We start from the raw sequence: 26,396 nt of genomic DNA, 5'->3' as shown, positions 1-26,396 counted from the left end.
ATGCTCACCTGGTGGACGGGGCAGCATCAAGCCTCTGTCTGAGCACACGCAGTGTTGCAGCCGCACAGGTGGGGTCCTGCTCTTCATCAATCATCTTCCTCTTGAGTCGCGAGAGGCTGGAGGACACCAGAGGAACCGGACGTTTGACCACAGGTTTTGCCGGCTTTGCTTTGACCTCAGAGGTTGATGTTGAGGGAGTTTCATCAAGTCCTGTGAGAGACAACGAGAAGAATGACAAGAACAATATGACAAACCTGATTCCAAAAAAGTTGGGACACTGTACAAATTGTGAATAAAAACAGAATGCAGTGATGTGGAAGTTTCAAATTTCAATATTTTATTCAGAATACAACATGTATCATACAATGATACATGTATCATTTCAAGGGAAAAATGAGTTGATTTTAAATTTCATGGCATCAACACATCTCAGAAAAGTTTGGACAAGGCCATGTTTACCACTGTGTGGCATCCCCTCTTCTTTTTATAACAGTCTGCAAACGTCTGGGGACTGAGGAGACAAGCTGCTCAAGTTTAGGAATAGGAATGTTGTCCCATTCTTGTCCAAGTTGCTCAACTGTCTTAGGTCTTCTTTGTCGCATCTTCCTCTTTATGATGCGCCAAATGTTTTCTATGGGTGAAAGATCAGGACTGCAGGCTGGCCATTTCAGTACCCGGATCCTTCTTCTAGTAGACTAGTAGACTTCTAGTACACTCCTGTAGCTCAGTGGTTAGAGTGTGGCACTAGCAATGCCAAGGTCATGGGTTCGATCCCAGGGATCTTATCTCTTTTGGATAAAAGCGTCTGCCAAAATGCATAAAATGCATAAATGTAAGGTCTTCCCTGAAAGAGACGACGTCTGGATGGGAGCATATGTTGTTCTAGAACTTGGATATACCTTTCAGCATTGATGGTGCCTTTCCAGATGTGTAAGCTGCCCATGCCACACGCACTCATGCAACCCCATACCATCAGAGATGCAGGCTTCTGAACTGAGCGCTGATAACAACTTCGGTTGTGCTTGTCCTCTTTAGTCCGGATGACATGGTGTCCCAGTTTTCCAAAAAGAACTTCAAATTTTGATTCATCTGACCACAGAACAGTTTTCCACTTTGCCACAGTCCATTTTAGATGAGCCTTGGGCCAGAGAAAATGCCTGCGCTTCTGGATCATGTTTAGATATGGATTCTTTTTTGACCTATAGAGTTTTAGCCGGCAACGGCGAACGGAACGGTGGATTGTGTTCACCGACAATGTTTTCTGGAAGTATTCCTGAGCCCATGTTGTGATTTCCATTACAGTAGCATTCCTGTATGTGATGCAGTGCCGTCTAAGGGCCCGAAGATCACGGGCATCCAGTATGGTTTTCCGGCCTTGACCCTTACGCACAGAGATTGTTCCAGATTCTCTGAATCTTTGGATGATATTATGCACTGTAGATGATGATAACTTCAAACTCTTTGCAATTTTTCTCTGAGAAACTCCTTTCTGATATTGCTCCACTATTTTTCGCCGCACATTGGGGGAATTGGTGATCCTCTGCCCATCTTGACTTCTGAGAGACACTGTCACTCTGAGAGGCTCTTTTTATACCCAATCATGTTGCCAGTTGACCTAATAAGTTTTGGTCCTCCAGCTGTTCCTTATATGTACATTTAACTTTTCCGGCCTCTTATTGCTACCTGTCCCAACTTTTTTGGAATGTGTAGCTCTCATGAAAATGTCTCACTTTCAACATTTGATATGTTATCTATATTCTATTGTGAATAAAATATAAGTTTATGAGATTTGTAAATTATTGCATTCCTTTTTTATTCACAATTTGTACAGTGTCCCAACTTTTTTGGAATCGGGTTTGTACTCTGTGATCTACTACAACATCCACCTGTGGACTGAGGGGGTTCCTGTGGGAGTGTGCAGGGGCTTAAGCTGGATTTAAGAGGGACACAAAGATCTAAGACTCACCCTAAAGCTTCCCAGATTAAAACTTTAAAGTACGGTTAATTCCTCGTAAGACCGTTTAAGAGACACCTGACCACTATACATGGACAAATGGTCATGTGGGTGAATGAGGACCCGGGTCTCTTCTTATTGTCTAGCATTTTCAGATGCATTTATTTGACATATATTACTTTTTACATGCATTTTTTGTATTTTCAAGATATTAAATACTGTTTTGATAGATAACTGAAGTATTTTATTTTACTTCAGACACATTTTCATGTATTTGAGCCCATTTCTGTTCATAACTTTAGTTTGCAATTGAGAAAAAGAAGTAAAAAAACAGATGTTTTAGGTTTCAGGTTCCCTCCTTCAGTTTAAGACTATGAGAATTGTGTTGTTGTTTTATTGTCACCCTGCAAATTTAATTCTAATCACTTAACGTAACAGTGATGCCTTAGTTCAGTTCAGCAGAAAGAGTGGGTTAAACTCCAAAGAAATTATGTTAAGGACAGGATGAGAAACGTACGGCCGGATTCTTACAATCCCGATCTCAATCCTCTGGTGTATACAGTTAATCCAGGTTCACTCCCTTTCAACGACTCACTGCATTATAGCGGCGCTCGAGTGTGTGGAATCATGAAATACGACCAAATCCTTTCTTTTTCTGTTCAAATTGACCAAAATGGTAGCTATTTGTCTGAAGCAATAAAGTTGCAGGTGCTAAAGAGATAAATCAATAAGAGGAAATAGAGAGGCCCAGCAGTAGACATAGAGTTGAGCTGCCAATGGTGGCGTTATTGATTTTCCTGAGTTCAGCAGGCCTTGTAATTAAAATGTAAATTTTGAGAGAGATAACGTCCTGACAGGAACGCTGGGATAAAGGGATAGATAAAAGCTCTGTTGTGTAAGGAACGAGGAGAGAGAGAGAAAGGAGGAGAGGAACAGACAAAATACTTTTCGAATGAAAGGGTTTCTCTATGGATGAGAGCGCCGGAGCGATTTTGAGAAGGAAAAAAATGGAAAGATTAGCCAGAGATGAGCTGGAGTCCTGTGACAGGTTGATGTAATATTAAATGAAACGGCTGATGCTAACTTGCACTGATTGATAAATCTGAAATGATGGAGTTAACTTGGCAGTAAATCAGAATTATATTTCCCACGTCCAGTTTTAGGAGTATTTAAATTATACGGCGGATGGTTGCGCTCTTAATGCACAATTTCCATTTTCAATCTATATTCCTCTGCGTGTAATGCACAAAAAAAAAAAAAAAAAAAAACTTACTGCTTTTCGCATTTAATTCAATAGAAAAGAAATGACATACATGAGTCTCAAAGATCGGATTCACGGTGGTACAAGATTGCTAGTGACGTTCACTAAGGTAAGCATTACTAGTACTATTGATCTTTTGACATATAAGAAGTCTTTGTACTATCAAAACATCATGCAAGTTTCAGAACTTCAATGTTCTCCTTATTATAAACAAAGCATTTATTTAAATCAAGCTCCAAAAATGGCTCACTTTGATATTAGGTGACCTGTGATGTCACACAGGCAAATATATTTGCATATGCCCGCCTCCAGAGCAAGACATCAAACAAATAGATATACATCAATGCACCATAGGTCCCGCCCACTAGCGTTCAGTTACTTAACGGCTCACATTTGGCAACAATAGGCTATACACACGGAGAGTTCTTTAGAACTTCCGCAATAATATAAGCCAGCTGGAAAACTTCCGGTGAGAGTCATTTACTGGTGTGTTGAGCATCAGTAGTGTAATACTTAGTTTATAATCAGAATATAGTCACTTAAATAGGCAGACAACATAAAAAATAAATAAATAAAGACGTTCCTCAGTTTTCTCCTAGGCTAAATTCAATTCGACCATCAGTTTTCACACTTTTATGTAAAAAAAAAAAAAACATCAAAAATTAAATATTTAGTGTGCACTTTAGTTAGATTAATTGAATAAAATGTGTGTTTTCACAAGTGTGCTGAAATCATTGATCTTGTGCTGCACTGACAGGTGCTGTGAATATAAAGAGAGAGCGGCGCTCGCTTTCTGTGTCATTCATTCACAAGAAAAGTTATTGTTTTTCATTGGATTTTGTGCGTATTTCATACTTCACATTGACAAAATGTATTTTCAAACCTAGTTATTTTATAATGTTTAATATTTAGTCAAAAATTAAGTGAAAAACGATTAGAGCAGGGATTCCCAAAGTGTGGTACGCGCACCCCCAGGGGTACGCAAGCTGCCACCAGGGGGTGCACGAGAGGAAAAATGTAATGGCGGTCTGTTTTTTTAAGTGGGATTTTTCCATACAATAAAAAAACATGAACAGTAAACATTTCCTTTGTAATCGCTTTTATTTTAAATAAAAAACTATAATTTATTAGTTTTTGATAGAAACGTAGAAGAAGACAGCTGCTGTCTTCTATGCACTGCTGTTCTTTTATGCACTGCAAGTTAGGCTATATGCGTGCCAACTCATTTCATTCATTCCATATATATATTATAAATATGCTTAACTGGCTGAAATCAGGGAAACTGTCAAGTGGGACGTCTTATCTATTTCGGAGCTTATTCTCTTTAATGTTGTGGATCGTTTGTAACTTCATTGCAATTTAGCCTATTGCTGCAATGTTTCTTTTACATGGCTGAAAATAACCATGCTTTCTGTTACTGAGTGTCTGTCACTCGTCCTCTTAAAATTGGAAGCTTGTGCGTAGCTTTGTTGCATTAAATTGAAACTTTGTTGATGTTGTTATTGTCATGCGCGTTCTGGTTATTTGCACATGATTAAACATGAGTCTTTAGATGGCGATAAAACAAAGCGTGGGGATTTGAAGTGGGGATTGGGGGTGCACCAACCCGGCTGGGACATAGAAGGGGGTGCGCAGGAAAAAAAAGTTTGGGAACCGCTGGATTAGAGGAAATGGCTGATAAATGCGTAAATAAATGCCACTTTGCCGCCACCTGCTGGTTAAAGTGGTAATTATTGTCTTTTTTTATTTTTAAATAAGTGTCTTCTATCAAATGTTGAATTTCCTACACTTTTAAATGTTCGGTTTTACAATGGGGACAATCTCAGAAGGATGAACAAACTTTTATTTTGAAGTGCTGGGGGAAAAAATGCATGTCTAATTACAGACACAGTGTTTTTAAACAGTCTCAATAGCTTTGTCTTTATTGCAATCAATAAAACTGGTTTATTGGCAAATTAGGTAAATGTGATAACTGCATTAAAATATGAATACAACACTAAAAATTGATGGTTTTGTGTCGATGTACAGCGACTACAGAATGAACAGCTGACAGTTCACCAGAAATGCCCGAGCTGGCTTAACGACAACCAGGAAGTAACCGTGCATATAACCTATTCTCGCGTCAGAGGATTATATGTTTATTCGGAGCATTTGACTGCAGATTGTTTTGTAATTGAGGCTCAGAGTAATGGAGAGTTCGCAAAAAAACTTTTGTAGACAGATGAAGCTGCGACTGTATTGGATCTGATAGCAGCCGCATCAATAATGTTTTGTCTGTAAATGTCTGTAAATTTACATGGATAATGTTTTCAAAACACTTACTCACATGCAATAGCGAGTGGGCATTTATACTGTTTCCTGTGCAGTGCTGTTTACTGACAAGAAGTCTTAAAGGAGCAGCACCTTAAAAATAGATAATTTCAGACAGAGGCTCAGAACAAGGGTTGAAAATAATTGTTTTATGCATATATGTACGTGCACTTAGTGTCCGAATCCACTTTTATTAGTTTAACGACGGAAAAAATGGTCGGTGCACGAAGTGCATGGTCTAAAAGGGTTGTACTTAGTCTCTCAATGAGTCATGGGTGTGTTCTGGGCGTAACATGCAATCAGAGTGTCCTCTCCCATTCCCTTTAAAAGCCAGTTGCACTCACACCATGGGAGATTCGCTATTTACATGGTGGAATATAGACGTGTGTATTGCCACAATTGGACAAATAATTAGCCGATTTCATTCATCGTTACTGCAAATAGGTAATTCTGATAAATGCAATGACTATCCATTATGTCATGTAGGCATTTTTATCTTTATGTACACAATAATAATCTTTTAAATTGTAATCCTTTTATTTTTAGTATTTGGCATGTTTGTGTGTGTGTAACTAACGCGCCCTTTAAATAACAAAAAAAATACTGCGGTAACGCAGTCGTTTTCAGTTGCCTCAAAATAGCAACACGCCAACAATGCACCTAAATACACCTTGTTTTCAGACCAGCAGGCCCTTGGGTGAACAGATGGGTGCGAGTGCATTTGCTATTTAAACAACGTGCCGCTGGACGTAAAAATGATAACTGCATCGGGCTGAAACTAGCAAAAAAACACTTGCGTTGCACCTGGCGTTGCATTGCACTGTGTGTATGATAGAGCCCAATAAGTGAACCTCAAAGCAATAAAAAAATCCTTGTCATGACCCCTTTAAACTTCAGCACGTCCCTCGTTCGTTTGTGAACAGTTTAGCGCACAGAGGCAGGTGTAAATTACCGCTCTAAGCTAATGGGCGCTCATTAACAGCAGTGCATTGTTAATTTGGCATGGCCAGTGCACTGATCATTACATACTTTACTGCAGAAAGCAGCTTGGCTCTGTGAAGTTGTAGAAATTATATCCTAATGAATCTTCAGTTAGTGCCTGCTTAGAGATGCTGAGAGGAAATGAATGAAGAAAGAGAACAGGACAGGGCGCTGCAATCACATCCCATAATTACTGTCCGGTGTGGAGTTCATCATACATCAGCAGGAAAATTCAGAAATTACTAAACCACTTCCAAACTGCATGAATCCCATTAGCTACTGTAATCGATTATTTTCATGACAGTAAATTTAAAACGGGACATGATTTGAGGTCAAATATAATCTGTGGTATTTAGCTGGTGTCTGACCTATAGCTTGACCTCTGTCTTTAGCCTGTGGCTTCTTGTCAATAGAGATGTCCTTGCCCAGATGGACAAGAATCTTCTGCATGTACAAACAGTCAGCTGTCAAAACAGATTTGTATTGGTGGCCTCAGGTTATAATTGATTTAAACAAGGCTTAAAGTAATTTATTACCTTTCAAAAAGATACCAGAGTTTATTAAATGTGCAGCTGTTTTACAGTGGATGTGATATTATTGAGCGCTCAGGGAATAATTAATAATTAATTTAAGAATAATTTCACACCAAATTATTCTTAAATGGTGATTCGTATTACTGTAATGTGGTACAAATGAATTTTTGTACTTATAAATCAACACATTAAAGGCAAATACCTGATATTACCATGATGTGTAAATACTTTGCAATTTATGTTAATCTTTTTTAAAAATTTAGGGGGGAAAGTGCTTAATTGTCATAAAATGTCAAAATGCAAAACAATAACCGATTTCACGGTCTTAGTAAAAATGCAATTTAATTTTTTTCCCTTTGATTTTGTAGTGACTGGGAAATAAATGTTCTTGACAAATTTCATCTTTATAATAATACAACATATTTGTTAAGATATGAATCCGTTATTTTTCCAATTTAACCCTCCTAATGTATTAAAAAACTGTATAAACCTGTTGTATTCGCGGGTCCCGGTGGAACGTAAGCTTATAAAACAGTCATAACTTAATATTTTTCGACTAAAACCATATGGTATCTAATCAGAAACTCCTCATTAATGAGTGAATGCACAAAAGTTTTGATTGTTACCATGTTTTTACCATGCTATTACTTCATTAAAAAAATGGATAATTTTTTTGAAATTTAATTTGTTTCAATAATTATAGCAAAAACCAGTGTGATGCAAGAAATTATATAATTTTATCAATATTTATGAGTCTTTTTTTTTTTAAATATATCATTAGATTGAATTTATGAGAATATATAAAAAGAAAATTATCAGTATGAACTTCTATGGAATTAATTAAATTAATTTGAAACTTACAACTCATGACTGCTCAAAACAGTCTAAATGTATGAAATCTTCATATTCTTTTTTATAACAAAACAACATCAATATTATTCTGAAATGTTTTCAAATATAATATATATATATATATATATATATATATATATATATATATATTTTTTTTTTTTTTTTTTTTTTTTTACTTGCACAAACTTCTAATTTCATTTGAAAAAATGATTATAATAAACAGCATGAATCTGCTTTCATGCTGCAATGTTCATCAATAAGTGAAATGTGGACGTTTTCTTTTCCAAACACTTTCCTTTTTCAAATTTAGACCATTTGGTCGGTGAACTTTTGCTCTACAAACACATTAATGTGTCATTTTATTTTAATTTCAGAAGTATTGTGTGTGTTTATAAACTAAATGCAGTGCCAGTGGGAAGGAAAAAAATTGTGTGTTAGTGTAGGAAAGGGGCAAAATATATCTTAAAGAATTAATTTGAGACCAATCTAACTAATAGTTTTTTTTTTTTTTTTTAAATCAGCATAATTTAATGTGTAAAGCCACAGTTCACTTTCAGGTCAAAACTCAAAAGATGAAACTTGTTATATATCGCTTACATTTTTTGTTAAATGTTTTTGAAAAAAACAAATAATATGTATTTTACAGTCTCGACAGACTTTCAAAATTTCATCTTCATACTAAAAACTATTGAATTTTTTTTTTAATTGTATGTACCTGGGTCAAAATGGGCCTGAATGCAATAAGAGGGTTTGAATTCACTGTCAAATTCCCTATTTTTGAAGTAAAACTTCTAGCTTTTGAAAAGCACAACTATCATCAGAAGTTGAACGTCACTCTGAGCACAAACGCTTCAAGCTTTACACCTTAACATCAAAAACAAACTCTCCTTTTGTGCTTTGAACCGTTCGACGGCAAACCTTTTCAACTAAACTCACCATTGCGCTCTTAATTCCACATTTAAACATCCCCTGCTGCCTGTAAGTCCACAAACAGGCTTCCCGAGAGGCTCATATCAGCTTTGAAGCAGTGTGTGGCGATATCCTACCAGAGATTATCTGGATTAAGCGAGAAAGCCCGTACTGGTCTTATTGCATTATGCACCTGAACAAACTCACCGTACTCTGCCCGCAGATGTTCAGGAATATGAGGCTCGTATCCCTCCTTCTCCGGCACGTCTACAAAATCATCCTCGTCGTCATCCTCTCCGTCCTCAGGAGCTCTCATCTAGCTCAGAGAATAGAAAGAGAGTCGGTTAAAAGACATTATAATAAATAACACTTAATAAAGTCTATTTTATCTCGCTTTACTCCAACAACTGCATGCTGTAAAAACTACTGTTGCAAAACATTTACTATTTTTTTGTGGTTCTCCAAACAATGCTTGACAGTTTACAAAGGATGTGTGTAATTCTCCGGCGGCTGATTAACACTCAGATGGGATATTCACTGTGGCCTCAGGATATAACTGAGATTTACAGCGCTGCGAACGGCAAACTCTGCAGTAACGTGGGACATCTTAACATTTTAATTCAAAGCCTTAATAGAATTTCCAGTCGACCACATCCAATTTTTTTCTAGTGGTATAGTCTATCTGAGTATTGTCCCAGCTAACTGTGACTATATAAAATAGTGCTTGTTATGTTAAATACATTTTCCAGCATCTGTCAGCACGAAAAGGAGAGCGTAATAATTTGCAGTGTTTCAGAAAGTGGGGCTACACGACGGGACAATCCCTAAATAAACTAAAGCTACTGCTGGATACGCACTTATGTCTCAGTCTTAGGTTGAGCTGATACTGATTACATCTTTGTTCAGGCTGTTCTACAAAAGAGAGGTGATACGAGTCTCGCTCTCCAGTTCTGTCTTCACATCATGCAATCACTGTAAGGAGATCAGCTCAACACCAGCACTAGATAAACCCGTCTTAAAGAGACCAGACCAAACCAGATCCAGGCTTTAAGAGCCTTGACTAGAAGAGAAGTCATGCTTTCTCTGATCTTAAGTGTATTTATGGTCAAGGTAAGCTGAAAGCTTTAATGCATCTATTGGTTTGACACAGATTAGATTTTACAAAATGCAAACACCATGAACAGGACTTTACTATTTTTTTTTTTTTTTTTTTTTTCAACATTTAAAAATATTTTCAGTGAATTTTGAGCAGATACTGTTTAAAATAAGCGCTCATTTAAAATACTCTGGCGGGTGAAAGTTTGGAATAATTATGATTTTTTTTTTCATGTTTCTGAAAGAAGTCTCTTCTGCTCACCAAGGCTGCATTTTTTAAAATCAAAAATATAGTAAAATTATGAAATATTATTACAATTTAAAATAACTGTTTTCTATGTGAATATATTGTAAAACAGCTGTTTTAAATTTTTACTGTATTTTTGATCAAATAAATTCAGACTTTGTGAGCACGAGAGCCTTATTTCAAAAACATTAACAAAATTCATACACTATGAACAAGACTTTTTTTTTTAATTTTTAATAAATTTTGAGAAGATATTGTTGAAAATAAGGGCTCATTTAAAATGTAATAATTTGGAATAATTATGATTATTTTTTTTCATGTTTTTGAAATAAGTCTCCTCTGCTCACCAAGATGCATTTCCCCCCCCTTCAAAAATACAGTAAAAATGATGAAATATTATTACAATTTAAAAATTTTAAATTGTAAGTACTTTATTTTCTTTGATTAAAGCTGAATTTTCAGCATCATTACTCCAGTCTTCAGTGTCACATGATCCTTCAGAAATCATTCTGATATGATGATTTGATGCTCAAGAATCATTTATGATTATTATCAATGTTGAAAACAGTTGTGCTGCTTCATATTTTTGTGATATTCTACCATTCAAAATATAGAAGATCTTAAAAAATAGAAATAAATATTTTTATTCAACAAGGATGTTACAAAAGACTTTTGATTCTGTAAGATAATGTGACACCAAAGACTGAAAAATTCAGCTTTGATCACAGGAATAAATTACATTTTACAATATAATAAAAACAGAAAACAGATATTTTATATTGAAATAATATTTCACAATTTTTACTGTATTTTTGATCAAACAAATTCAGCCTTTGTGAGCACGAGAGTCTCAAAAACATTAACAAAATTCATACACTATGACAAGACTTTTTTTTAATTTTTAATAAATTTTGAGCAGATATTGTTGAAAATAAGCGCTCATTTAAAATTGAATAATTTGGAATAATTATGATTTTTTTTTCATGTTATGGAAATAAGTCTCCTCTGCTCACCAAGATGCATTCCCCCCCCCCTTCATAAACACAGTAAAAATTGTGAAATATTATTACAATTTAAAATATCTGTTTTCTATTTTAAAAAGTAATTTATTCCTGTGATCAAAGCCGAATTTTCATCATCATTACTCCAGTCCTCAGTGTCACATGATCCTTCAGAAATCATTCTAATATGATGATTTGATGCTCAAGAAACATTTATGATTATTATCAATGTTGAAAACAGTTGTGCTGCTTCATATTTTTGTGATATTCTACCATTCAAAATATAGAAGATCTTAAAAAATAGAAATAAATATTTTTATTTAACAAGGATGTTACAAAAGATTTCTGATTCTGTAAGATAATGTGAAGACTGAAAAATTCAGCTTTGATCACAGGAATAAATTACATTTTACAATATAATAAAAACAGAAAATAGATATTTTAGATTGCAATAATATTTCACAATTTTTACTGTATTTTTGATCAAATAAATTCAGCCTTTGTGAGCACGAGAGCCTCAAAAACATTAAAAAATCGTAATTATTCCAAACCTTTGACTGCCAGTATAAGCAATAATGTATATCTTATTGTCAACAATTAAATTGGGAGAGCATTATGAGCCACCAAGCTGGTATTTTTATTAGTCTTTAAAAAAAAAAAGCATATCGATCAACCACTATATTTGAGGCCTATAATCTGTGTCCGTACCATAAACAATGCAGGACAGTTAAACGCCAAAGTTCAATGCAACTCTAAGTAGGTTCAATGGTAAAGACGTGATGATTTAGCATACACAACTAATTAAAAAAATAAAGCTCTATAATCATATTGTGGGTGTCTTTAAGTGCCGAAGACGAATGGTAAGCAGGCGGCAGGTGAGCTTCATTCCCTCTCCCGCCGTCTCATCCATCACTGGCGCTGTAAGTTTTGTTATCACTCTAACACTAATCAAAAGAGAAAACTGTCACTGCCACTGACCTGTGGAACCTCCCAATTATGCTCTTCAAGAGTGACAGCAGCACTTAACTTCCACTGCCGGGTAAATGACCACCATCAATCTACACTGAATAGCAATGAGCCACCGGGCTGCAAATGATTTTTTTTTTTTTTTTTCTTTTAAGGTACAGAAATCCCCAGGCTGGAATTTATGAAAGGTGAAAAGCAACTCAAGGCTCTTTTCCCCCTCCTCCGTTCAGGCCTGGGGAGACGACGTCTGCATTAGTGCTAAACAGAATTTATGCCTTTTAATTTACTCAAAAGGTGCTTAAGCGGCCCGTGCGCTACAATGCATAACAGAATGCCAGTTTTTAAATATGGGGGTCGTTGGTATAAAATGGTTTATATAATCTGCGTGCCCTTCCTTTTTGAGGGCACTGCTAAAGCGTTCGACTCCAGCGTTCCTTTTCCATTTATTCTGTCTAATTGTCTCTGTGACGACCTCAATATAAAGTACTAAAGATTCTAGCTTGCTTTGCTTTTGGTTTTTATTTTTCATTATTGCAGGCGGGCTATGTTGACAATTCCAGATTGAGGTATAAACTGTCTTTGCATGAGGTCTCAATTACGTGCACTGGTGACGTTGGTTCAGAAATGAGCATGAACACACACGTATCTGTGCGTTTTCTGCGGCTATGAAATGAAATAATAATCCCTACATTTCAAATTTTCAAGCCCAATCTAATATTTGTATTTAAACCAAAAGGTATTATTTTATACTGTAAAAACTCATATGTTATATCTACCCCAAAAACTTGACAACAGATTACAAGCAATATTATTAACTAAATTCAAGAAATAGAATTTAGAAATAGACTTAGAATTATTCAAATTAATTCCTAAAAATGAGTAAAATGTAAGTAAAATGTAACATCTGAATAACATACAGACAGTGTCAAAGATGAACTCTTTATTTTTTTATTGCCAACATTGAAGACACCTGATGATAACAAGCAGAATCACTGAAGGAAAGAGAAACACAAGAATTAACAGAGATTTAGATGTTGATGTTGATTTTATTGAACATGTTTGGTCACCATTATGGCGATCAGTGTTTCATTCAGTTTGACTCTGCTTTTTATGTCAGTTTGTGGTTTCTGTAATGTTGTTTGCTAACTTTACACATTTTAAATGGTTGACTTTTAAGGAACTAATTTGATTAATTCTGACTCAATTCTAATATTCTGAATTTATTTAATAATATTGCTTGTAGATAGAGCGTATTACTTTTTCACCCACTATTGGTACTTGAGAGTTTAAATAGTGACTTCAGCATTTTTCACAGTATTTAACACATATAAACAACACAGTTAATAGCTGATAGAGTCCACAGGGAAACCCGTCGCCACTTTCTTTTTTTTTTTTTAAAGGCAGGTAACATTCTACTTAAATTGAAACACTGATCTGTCATTCTGCAATCTGCAGCTAATTACAATCTCTAAACATCATTTCAATCTCACCTAGACCTTTTTATGCCTTATTGCGACCAGATGAAGAACAGATTGTTTATTCATCCTGTCTTTATTTAACCGAATGCAGTTACTTCCTTGATAGATTAAAGTACATTAAAAAATACTTGCACAATGGAAATTGTAGGTGTTATGTTTAAATCACTTTAATTCTGTTGTGATAAAATCAGCTCTGTCAACCTGCAAAGGCAGGATTATAATTCTCGGACGCTGAGAATGAGTGTGTTTTTGCTGACGCAGGTGTTGCTGACATTTGAAGAAGAAGACCACCTCCAAGTGTCTCTTTTGCATTTAAAACACTCATTCTCTTGGCTTCCTCCACGATTTGTGTGTGAGGAAAACAAAACCCCTGACAATAAGGTAAAGTAGCCCAGGAAAGTTTCCAAAGAATGATACAAAAGATTTAGAGAATTTGATTCTTTCATAGTTCACAGTACGATATCAGCATAATGATTAGATACTGAAACATGCCATTTCCGGTCAAAAAATTATGTAATAATTATAAAAATACTCATAATATTTAAATGAACATAATATACAGTAATGTAATTTAGTATAAATTTAAATTATGTGATATAAAATTATCTACTATCAATAACTGAATATTTTATTCAATTAACATTTAATATTTTGTGCTTTTTGTGTTACTGTATTTTCTACAATGCTTTTATAGAGTTTATAATAGGTATAAAATAGTGTAATCAACAACATAAAAAAACATTTAGAAATGTAAATGCTGGGATATTATAACCTTTAACAAGGGTTATTAAAGTTAAACTAAAATTAAAACCATAAAAAAAAAAAAAAAAAAACATTTTTGTTAACATTTTTGAAAATTGGGTATCATTCGACTCTGTATGCTGCACTGAATTAAAAGAGTGTTTTATGATTTTTGGACAAACTATTCAGATATTATAAGCAAAAATATAATTTTTCATATCTCCTGACCAGTAGGTGGCACTGTGCCAAAATTCTGCACATTGCCTCAAGTCATGCTTGTGATGAGATGCACCAAATTTCGACTCAATTTGCTAAAGCATTGTGGAGATATAGTCTCGCATCCAATTTGGCATGCTCTTCATCCAATTCCTTTGCACATTATTCGAGAACGGTTGGGTTTTAATAACGGTTGGGTTTTAATAGCTTTTAATAACTTTTTGCCAGCATGATCTGAGCCAATTTTGGTGAATATCAGATGTCTGTCTAGGAAGAAAGAATTTTGAATTTTATGGTTCAAAAGTTATTTGCATAAACGTGAGTGCAAATTTGGACAGTTGGTGGCGCTAGAGGGATTGAGTTAGAGACTCCAAATGATGTTAATGTTTAGGCTGTCCTCTATCTGCGTGCCAAATTTCACAACTGTTTACCATTCGGTTCAATGGGCTGCCATAGAATAATAAAAACTATAATAACACAAGCTGGTCTCATCAGCACATGCGCATATTAGAATAATGTAGAATTTGTAGACAATGTCGTCCCGTGAGCAGACAGCAGGCAGACATCTGCAGTGAACTCTATTGATCACGCAGTGGCCTCCGGCCTCTACCCTGAGACCAGTCCAGATAATGAGTTTCCGGTTAAATGTCCCCCACTTATGAGGAAAAACACATTCCAGCAGGGCTAAAGTGCTCCTCGCGCCCTCCAATATATTTTGTACGGTCTAATTAACTCTGTAAGCAATCTCAATTACTTTGTGCCCAGGGAAGCGTCGGCCAGCACACTCCTTAAGCAAGTCTGTTATCCTTTTAAAAAATGAGCTGAGGAGGTATAGCCTCGGACAACTGAGCCCTACACTTCATTTGTCTTTGGCCAAGTTTGATAGCTATGCGTTTAAAAACCCATTCAATCTTATAAACCAAAAATTAAATGTACTCAGCTGTGATGGTCCTCTGTGCATCTGCTATTTATATGCTAATCTCCTCTCTTACGGGGAAGGTCTCGCAAATTATTACGGCAAACCAATAACTCAGGTGTATGGACTAGCGGGCAAGCTGACCGAAGAACAGAATGAAATGCGCTTTGTCACGAGGACACGTTCTAGGCTGCCTGGAGTGAAGTTTCCTGTCATATCCCATTTTGAAAGCACATAATGGTGCATATGTATTATTGTTATCAGTAATTATCTTTGCCCTGGAATTTATATTGACCAACACTGTTGTCCTTTGGAATAATGTGGCGTTTTTCTGAAAGTACCTTCTGGGTATGGTCCTCATGACACATACCGAGTTTCAACATGGCTGATAAGGGGAAAATTGGGTATCATTCGACTCAGTATCCTGCACTGATTTAAAAGAGATTTTTTATGATTTTCAGGCAAACTATTCAGAAATTATAAGCATAAATAACAATTTTTCATATCTCCTGAACAGTAGGTGGCGCTGTGCCAAAATTCTGCATATAGCCTCAAGTCATGCTTGTGATGAGATGCACCAAATTTTGACTCAATATGCTAAAGCGTTGCGGAGATATAGCCTCGCATCCAATTTGGCGTGCTCTTCATCCAATTCCTTTGCGCGTTATTCGAGAAGGGTTGGGTTTATCAAAAAGCTTTTAGTAACATTTTGCCAGCATGATCTGAAGACGATCTGAGCCAATTTTGGTGAATATTGTGCATCAACAGTAAGTGCAGGAACATGTACAGTGTTGAAAACTTTTTAACTGCGTTTAACGTTTAATCAGCACTGGGCGGATTACTTGTAAATTGAAGTTACCGATTACAAATTACATGAAGAAAATTGTAGTTAGTAATGTAACTACTTTTTGATTTCTTTTGACCTAACTCATTTAAAATCTAAAGGGGTTTATAATTTACTGCCATTGTGTGAATAATACGTAATCATGTAATCCATAAAAAGTAACTGTAATCCGATTATGAGCATTTTAAAATGTAATATAATCTAATTACAACTACTAATTTTTTGGAATCTGATTATGTAATACAGTTACTACCAACACTGTGTTTACTGGACTATATGCACAAAGAGTTCTTTAGAATGTCTGCAATAATATAATCCAGATGGAAAACTTCTGATGAAATGTCACTTGTTGTTGTATTGAGCATCAATAGTGTAATATTTAGTTTATAATTAGAATATAGTCACTTAAATAGTCAGGCATAGTGTTAATTTAGTTATTCAAACTCAAGACGTGTCTCAGTGTTCTCCTCGGCTTAAGTCAATTCGATCAGTTTTCACACTTTCATGTGAAAAAAAGGCATCAACACATTGTAAATTAAAGATTTAATGTGCATTTTAGTTAGATTAATTGAATAAATTGTGTGCTGAAATCATTGATCTTTCGCTGCACTGACTGACAGCTTCAGTGATTATAAAGAGAGAGAGAGCGGCGCTCGCTTTCTGTGTCATTCATTCACAAGAAAAGTTATTGTTTTTCATGAGATTTTCTGAGTATTTCATACTTCACCTTGACAAAATGTTTTTTTAAACCTAGTGAATTTATAACGTTTAATATTTATTCAAAAGCAAAACTGAGCGAAAAACTAGGCTATTACAGGATATGCGTAAATAAATGGTCCTCTGCCGCCATCTGCTGGTTATAGTGGTAATTAATGCTTTTTTATTTTTAAATAAAAGTGTTTCCTATCAAATGTTGAATTTCCTACATCTCAAAATGTTCAGTTTTACAAATGGAGATAATCTCAGAAGGATGAACAAATAATGTTTAGAAATAACATTTGAAGTGCTGGAAAAATGTTTGCGTGTTCATGTCTAATTACAGACACCGCGTTTCTTATTCAAACGTTCCCATTAGCTTTGTCTTTATTGCAATCAATAAAATTGGTTTATTCGCAAATTAGGTGTGATAACTGCATTAAAAAATAAATACAACATTAAAACGATGGTTTTGTGTCGATGTACAGCGAGTACAGAATGTTCACACCAGTTAACCAGAAACGCCCATGCTGGCTTAACAAAAACCATGGAAGTAAACGTGCATATTGGTCAATTATGAGTAACCAAAAGGTGTTAGTTCTTTTATGCAATGAAAAATAATTGCATGTGATGGTGATCAACATGGTGATGAATAAACACTGGATAATTCAGGATAATGGGCCTGCATGTGCTGGGAGTTCAGATACTGAGCACATTTTCAGAGAGTGAAACACACAGTCAGAGACTGAACTGCAGTTTCACACGGTCAGCTAGTTGCTTCCAAAACATTTTTGATCACTTAAGTCACAATCAAATGTATGACTATCATTGCATTAGATACAAACATCAAAGCAGCAGCTTCACATTTCTTCATCAGCATCTGAACGTCTTTTTTACCAGCTGGTGATTTTTAGTGGATATACAAAGTCAGTTCACACAGATCGTTTATTATTGTTAGAATCTTAAACTCATTATCAAGTGATAAAGGCAAAAATTATAAACAGTCATTTTACACCTTTCTCAGTCAGCAGGAGTTGAAAGCAATTTCGCCCATGTCAGAGCAATGATACAGGGAATAAAGTAATGGAATGCTTTTAAGGGTAAAAAGGGAAAACTAATTATGATAAAGGCCTTTTAGCTGTTTCTTTATCACAAAGCACTGACTTTTTGCATTGAAAGTCGTCATCGAGTGTGATAAACCTCTCTGGCGTGCCGTCAAGTGCTTTGTCAATGTCACGCCCCTCCTTTCTCTCTACCCTGTCTGTTCTTTTCGCCCAGTTAAAAACGGATAACATGTGTCATAATGATGTGTCTTTAACTGCTCGCTGTGTGCCATTCCACCCTAGAGTGAGCAAATCTCCATGAGCATGTGCAAAGATGTTCGACCAAAAACAGGCAATCTCAAAATGTACACTACACAAATACTCTCATCTCGTGGTGCACATGGATCTCTTGTGACAAGCAAACATTATGCTCCCAAGCACACTATTGAGACAAAGCTCCAGTAATGTGTGAGGAAAGGGCGCCCTCTTCTGGGGATAATGCATTATTGGCGATATTCCAGCTGTGTTCAGAATGGTTATACTATCCAACTGCTTCATAGTGTGTTATAATATGTATATTCTTACAACATTCACTCAACACAGAACAATCTACGGTAAGTTTGATGATTTCAGCAGTGGAAAAAATGACAAATAACCACATATCCATTTTTATATTTTCAGAATAAAAAGTTTTGGAGCTTTTTCATTTACTTGAGGGTGAGTAAATGAAAAGGATGAACTCTCATTTATATTGTTAAAATGGAAGATTTTCCCTCAAAATCAGAGCAAAAAAGTCTAGGCCTGCAAAAACAAATCTGTCTGAAAGAACAATCTCACCACTCTTCTTTCTCTGTTCTTGTAGTCTATATGAAGATCCTCATGTTTTCTCAAGGCGTGCTCCAGTGACTTCTTTAACTCCGTGGCTCTCCTCATCAGTTCTTCCTCAACGCCTACCTTTGTAAAGACCTGTAAACATTAAAATCACACAATAAACAACTTCGTACAAGTAAATTAATGAGACATATGAAAGAAAAATCCAAAGGTTGTAGTGCAATTTTAACTGAGTCAAGACAGACAAAAGTTAAAGTGCACTTATGCTATTTTAGGTCTCCTACAATAGGTTTCACTCATCCAAGGTCAAAAAACACTTTCATTTTCTCATAATATGTACACTGCAGCATCAGCTGTTTTCTCACAGTGTCTGAAAGTTTTAAAGCCCGCCTTTCTGAGAGCCTGCTCTGCTCTGATTGATCAGACGGCCCATTCTGTTGTGATTGGTCTACTCTGCTCTGATTGATTACATTAAATTGGACTAAAAAAATGCAAGAGCAGCTTGGACATTCTGCTAAACATCTCCTTTTTCATTTGGGGATGAATGATTCATTTGTGAGGTCGAAGGGTTTACCTGGATCCAGGACTGCACCTGAGGCAGGTGTCTGGTTGTGACAAGTCTATGGAGATCCCTCACTGTGTTCACTAACGCCTCGTTCTCCTCCGTCTCTCTCACTTGTAAATCTGCGGACATGATTCAGATGGTTATTCACAAAACCTCCCAAAATGAGCTCCAATTCCGTGCCATGCTATGACATGATGGAGGACACATATCATCAGGCCGTCTGTGAACACGATCAGTCAGACGCACCTGTGCACACATCGAGCTCCAGCTGATATTTGTAAGACATTAAACCAGTGCTGCGGAGAAACGCGTCCTCTTCAGGAACTTGCTCCGTGTCACTCTCGTCACTAGACTCGTCTGTTTGCCCTTCATCGTTCTTCTTCTCTGTCATCTTTCCGTTCTGCTCATTGCTCAGGTCTTTACTGCAGCAGGGCTGGTCAGATTTGTCCTCGGCTCCCGTATCAGAAACTGGCGCTTCCTCGTTAAACAGGTTTAAGTCATCGGTTGCAAGCAGTTTTATGCAGTTGTTCATCTCAGTCAAGGTTTCTTCAATCCCACTCATCAATTCTTAATGAAAGAGAGCGAAAACAAGCGTTTTGGATACTCAGTTTCACTGTGCAGTTGTTTGCACAATCATTACATATTGTTTGTTGTTTTTCTAATGCCATGCCAGCTTCTTTGGCTATTTTCTACGGAAGAGGATTAGGGCCAAGCAATAATAAAAAAATAAAACCATCTCGAGATTAAAGTTGTTAAATTTCGAGAAAAAACTTGTTAAACTTCGAGAAAAAAGTCGAGATAAAATGTTGAGAATAAACTCGTTAAATTACGAGAAAAAATCGTTAAATTTCGAGAAAAATTTCGAGGTAAAATGTTGAGAATAAAGTCATTAAATTATGAGAAAAAACTTGTTAAATTTCGAGAAAAAAGTCGAGATAAAATGTTGAGAATAAAGTCATTAAATTATGAGAATAAAGTCATTAAATTACGAGAATAAAGTCATTAAATTACGAGAATAAAGTCATTAAATTACGAGAATAAAGTCATTAAATTACGAGAATAAAGTCATTAAATTATGAGAATAAAGTCATTAAATTGCGAGAATAAAGTCATTAAATTACGAGAATAAAGTCATTAAATTATGAGAATAAAGTCATTAAATTATGAGAAAAAACTTGTTAAATTTCGAGAATAAAGTCATTAAATTACGAGAATAAAGTCATTAAATTATGAGAATAAAGTCATTAAATTGCGAGAATAAAGTCATTAAATTACGAGAATAAAGTCATTAAATTATGAGAAAAGTCATTAAATTATGAGAAAAAACTTGTTAAATTTCGAGAAAAAAGTCGAGATAAAATGTTGAGAATAAAGTCATTAAATTACGAGAATAAAGTCATTAAATTACGAGAATAAAGTCATTAAATTATGAGAATAAAGTCATTAAATTATGAGAATAAAGTCATTAAATTATGAGAATAAAGTCATTAAATTACGAGAATAAAGTCATTAAATTACGAGAATAAAGTCATTAAATTACGAGAATAAAGTCATTAAATTATGAGAATAAAGTCATTAAATTGCGAGAATAAAGTCATTAAATTACGAGAATAAAGTCATTAAATTACGAGAATAAAGTCATTAAATTATGAGAATAAAGTCATTAAATTGCGAGAATAAAGTCATTAAATTACGAGAAAAAAGTCGTAATTTAACGAATTTGTTCTCGTAATTTAACGACTTTTTTCTCATAATTTAAGGACTTTATTCTCAACATTTTATCTCAACTTTTTTCTCGAAATTTAACGACATTTTTCTCATAATTTAACGAATTTGTTCTCGTAATTTAACGAGTTTTTTCTCGTAATTTAATGAGTTTTTTCTCGAAATTTAATGACTTTATTCTCAACATTTTATCTCGACTTTTTTCTCGAAATTTAACGAGTTTTTTCTCGAAATTTAATGACTTTATTCTCAACATTTTATCTTGACTTTTTTCTCGAAATTTAACGAGTTTTTTCTCGAAATTTAATGACTTTATTCTCAACATTTTATCTCGACTTTTTTCTCGAAATTTAACGACTTTTTTCTCGAAATTTAATGACTTTATTCTCAACATTTTATCTTGACTTTTTTCTCGAAATTTAACGAGTTTTTTCTCGAAATTTAATGACTTTATTCTCAACATTTTATCTCGACTTTTTTCTCGAAATTTAACGACTTTTTTCTCGAGATGGTTTTATTTTTTTATTATTGCTTGGTCCTAATCCTCTTCCGTAATTTTCATGGTGAAAACCATACTTGAATTATTAAAATTTAAAATAGAAACTAAATAATATATTTAAGACCCAATTTTCCAAAAAATTCTGAAACTAAAATTGGATTATCTTGATTAAAAACCTTTTCAAGGGTACCAACAGAATAAAACAATTTTCTCAGAGTAGAAAAAAAAAAAAAAATTAAATATTGTAGTACAATGATACATTTTTCCATATTGTACACATAAATACATCATTTTAAAAGTACTAGTAGAGAGAATACTACAGGAAAACGGGGAAAGTGTTAGAGTTTATGTCTATGTTTGGGATAATAAGTGACAAAGTGATTGTAAAAAAAAACTGTAAATATACTATTTGACCTACAAGTCAATAACTACTTTTGGGCCAAGTCTTTGTAGTCAAGAAGTTATTAATTAAAATTATTGATTTACTGAGGTAAATATTTAGCCATTTTTTACAATATTATATCTTAGATTAACTTTTCCAGGATATGGTTGATTTATTTTACAGCATGTCCTGGAAACTGTCCCTCGATGTTTAACAATCATAAAAATGCTTTGCTTAACAATACTGATATTGATTAATATTGATTCTTGGCGGAGCTGTGGAAGCTTAACATTTGCAGTAAAAAAATTAAAAATGCTTTAATGTAAACTTAGACTTAAAGTAATACAGGTAATGGAATTTAAAATGTACACAAAGTTTACATGCACATTATGTAAATATCTTTTTAATCCCAGAAAGTGGTATAACAAATGCTATAATATGAGCCTGTAACACTGTATAGGATATATAAATACATGTATCCGTTTTCAGAATGAACACACTGTTATTTCTAATATATACAGTACAGTCCAAAAGTTTGGAACCACTAAGATTTTTAATGTTTTTAAAAGACGCTTCGTCTGTTCACCAAGGCTACATTTATTTAATTAAAAATACAGTAAAAAACAGTAATATTGTGAAATATTATTACAATTTAAAATAACTGTTTTCTATTTGAATATATTTCACAAAGTAATTTATTCCTGTGATCAAAGCTGAATTTTCAGTCTTCAGTGTCACATGATCCTTCAGAAATCATTCTAATATGCTGATCTGCTGCTCAAGAAACATTTAATGTGTACAATTGTACAAAATATTTGTGTACAATATTTTTTTTCAGGATTATTTGATGAATAGAAAGTTCAAAAGAACAGTGTTTATCTGAAATCTAATCTTTTGTAACATTATAAATGTCTTTACTGCCACTTTTGATTGATTTAATGCATCCTTGCTGAATAAAAGTATTCATTTCTTTAATTTCTTTTCAAAAAAATAAAAATAAAAATTCTTACTGACCCCAAACTTTTAAACGGTAGTGTATAATGCTACAGAAGCTTTGTATTTCAGATAAATGCTGTTCTTTTGAACTTTCTATTCATCAAGGAATCCTGAAAAAAAAAAAGTACACAACTGTTTTCAACATTGAAAATAATCATAAATGTTTATTGAGCAGCAAATCATCATATTAGAATGATTTCTGAAGGATCATGTGACACTGAAGACTGGAGTAACGATGCTGAAAATTCAGCTTTAATCACAGGAATAAATTACTTTGTCAAATATATTTAAATAGTACACAGTTATTTTAAATTGTAATAATATTTCACAATCTTTCTGTTTTTTACTGTATTTTTAATTAAATAAATGTAGCCTTGGTGAGCAGACGAAACTTCTTTTAAAAACATTAAAAATCTTAGTGGTTCCAAACTTTTGGACTATACTGTATGATGCGATGTCTCGTCTGTCAGCTGATCTGATGTTCGATACTGTAACTTGCTGAACATAAATTCCTGTTTTACATAAACAACTGTTTACATGTGTGAAATTCTGTTGCACAGCCAGACTTCCGATACAAAAACAGAGGCCGGATGAGTAATGTTTACTTTACTATCAAGAATGTGTGGAAACACAAACACGGTAACGCAGATGCTTCAGTGTTATGATGTCATCAGCAAGCCAGATCTTTATCAGGGAGCAGTAGCTCCACTTCCAGGAATTTGAAGTTAATTACTCAGCGAGCATGTGACAACATTTTGGACAACAAGCCGATAGTGCACTTGCACTCGATTGGCTCAATGACTGTAATGTTATTTAACAGTGTGAACACATTGCCCTTAAAGGGGCTATATGTATGAATTTTCATGTATTAAGTGTTTTTTTCTATTGCCAATGTGAGAACAGCTTATAACTAAACGAGACCTTCCCCGACTTCCTAGTTTGCCTATGAAAGATTGATTTTTATGTGATGTGACGTTTACACTCCCGAGAGCCTCTCTTCTGTTCAACGACACATGAAACGAATGAATGCTTATACAATGTTCAGGATAAAGCCGAAAGAGCCGTTCTGTACTGTAATGTTAATGTGTCAGAAAAAGAAAAGGGATTCATTCATCATTTCAAATATACTTTATGATCAAACTATCATGTAATTTTAATGACCTCATGTGTCGACATGATGCCGGTGAATCACAGAGCTTGTGCAAACACATCCACATCACTGTGATCACATGCTTTCTGAACTGCTATTTTCTCATTTATGTGTGTTTATTTTGTTATTGAGAGGAAAGCATGCAGCTTATATTCACATATTCATCTAAAAGTCATTCTCAGGAGTGTGGACGGCGTCGGGACGTTTGTTAATATTGTTCGTACATTGCTGCAAATGTATTTTCAACTTCTTTTTACTTCTAAGTGAAGAACAAAAAATATCTATCGCCGTAAGTATATTGGGACATTGAATCATGTACAGTCTCTTGTGTGAGCAGTACGTTTCTGGCTGCAGTTCACTTAACAGCCACCGGTGTCACTAATAACAAGGGTTTCTGAATATATATAGATAGGTTTAGAGTACGTTTACACGACAACAATGTACTAAAAATGGAAAAGTTTTTCCTTTGTGTTTTTTGCGTACAGACGATAATGTTGTCAAAATGATCCCCGTTCACACGGATCCGCGAAACGACTAAAAACGCTGTATTCTGCTGCCAGGCCAGTAGATGGCGATGTCACTATGCGCTTATAGACTGAACACGTAACACACATGCGCATGACGACTCTTCCAACCAGATAGTGGTATTCTCTATTTTTATTATTATTTTTATTTCTTATGCATTCCATTTTTATTCTTATGCATTTGTTTCCTTTTTATGTAAAGCACTTTGAATTACCATTGTGTATGAAATGTGCTATATAAATAAAATTGCCTTGCCACTGTTTTCACAAATTTGTGTTTTTGTAGTTTAAACAGAGTAGTGTTGCACGATATACCGGTACTAGAAAGGTATCGCGATACCCTGCTTTTAAAAATGGTCCGGTTCTTCATTTTATTAGTACCGGTACTTTGAGTGCCAGCTGTATTTCCTAATGTGCGACAGCAGGGGGCAGTGTGCGTGCAGCACGCTGCTTCTAAGGCAAATTGAGCGTGTTTATTCCTCTCAACTGCGCAACAAATCCGTCCACAAATAGTTGAGAAAGCAGATGCACGAAGCGAAATATGGCATTATTTTGCTTACACTGGCAAGCCCACGGACACCACTAAGCTGGTCTGCAAAAGATGTTACAAAATAACGCAAGCAAAGGGAGTCAAAAGCATCATGCCGTCAAACATCCCGATTTTTACAAAGAATTTAAAGAGCGACAGGTTAGTGAATGTGATACCAGCATTATGTTTATGCTCTCAAACATTAAATGAGAGTTATTTATTTATTTTACTCGTGCAAGCAGAACTCCGCAGAGAGGTGTTTTATCGAGTCTTAGTTTAATAAGTGATATCTGGTTGCAAAAATAAAATTAATTTAAAAATACATAAATATGTGAAGGGTATATACAGTTATTTTAAACCAATTTATGCTTTAATTATTTACAGTAATATATTTTTTTAATAATAATCTTACTGTCAAAAACACCTAAATGTATAAAAAAGCATAACAGCAAATAATTTACAATTTTATTGAGCATGAAAATAATAAACATTAAAAATTTTATTAAATGTAACTCTAACTTCATGGCAATGAAGCTCAAATCCAGAATGATCAGCTGCACACTGGTGAAGAAAGAAGTTCTGTCATATGTTATTTATTTACTTTTCCTGCTGTTTTAGGTTTTTGCCATAGTATCGTTTAAGTATCGGTATCGTGATATTTAAGTTGGGTATCGTATCGAAGTCAAAATTTTGGTATCGTGACAACACTAAAACAGAGACAATAACGCTTTTGTTTTCAAAAACCTGCACTTTGAAATGAATGTTTAAATTTTCAGGCCTCCAAAACGCTGTTGTCATGTAAATGAACGGCCAAAAAATTGCATTAAAAATGTCAAGAAATAATGATACAAATAATTATTTTAGTTGCCATGTATTTTGTTAATTTTACATTCATTTGTTTTCATGTTTAAAAGGTAACAAGTACTTATCTATAAATGGACGGATTGCCTTTTAACATTTCTTTCATAGACCTGGGACAAAACCAGTAGCCAAATTATCAGGAGAACTGCATGTCCTCAGCAGCAAACTGTTCAAACATAGAGTTCACTGTGTTGACTTATCACAGCTGTATCACTGACGTTATTCACTAATACTTCCAACCTACTGCTGACCTGCTTGTCAAGTCAACTACAGGTCTTCAGTCTCATTAGC

General features: G+C 34.6%; 1 protein-coding gene across 1 annotated transcript in view; it reads right to left on the bottom strand.

Moving 5' to 3' along the window:
• The window catches only part of uvssa (UV-stimulated scaffold protein A), a 39,393-nt gene that overhangs the window by 10,240 nt on the left and 2,757 nt on the right, over positions 1-26,396 (bottom strand). Inside the window, exons 5-9 of the mRNA XM_048175839.1 lie at positions 19,686-20,006; positions 19,449-19,558; positions 18,881-19,009; positions 9,008-9,116; positions 9-210 (exon numbers count right to left, since the gene is read on the bottom strand). Of these exons, the coding sequence (XP_048031796.1) occupies positions 9-210; positions 9,008-9,116; positions 18,881-19,009; positions 19,449-19,558; positions 19,686-20,006 (871 nt within the window). The remainder of the gene's footprint in view (positions 1-8; positions 211-9,007; positions 9,117-18,880; positions 19,010-19,448; positions 19,559-19,685; positions 20,007-26,396) is intronic.

Source organism: Megalobrama amblycephala, linkage group LG23 (assembly GCF_018812025.1).
Source record: "Megalobrama amblycephala isolate DHTTF-2021 linkage group LG23, ASM1881202v1, whole genome shotgun sequence".
NCBI lineage: Eukaryota > Metazoa > Chordata > Actinopteri > Cypriniformes > Xenocyprididae > Megalobrama > Megalobrama amblycephala.
The sequence above is the reverse complement of the archived record's forward strand: the minus strand, read 5'-3'. Positions and strand labels throughout refer to the sequence as shown.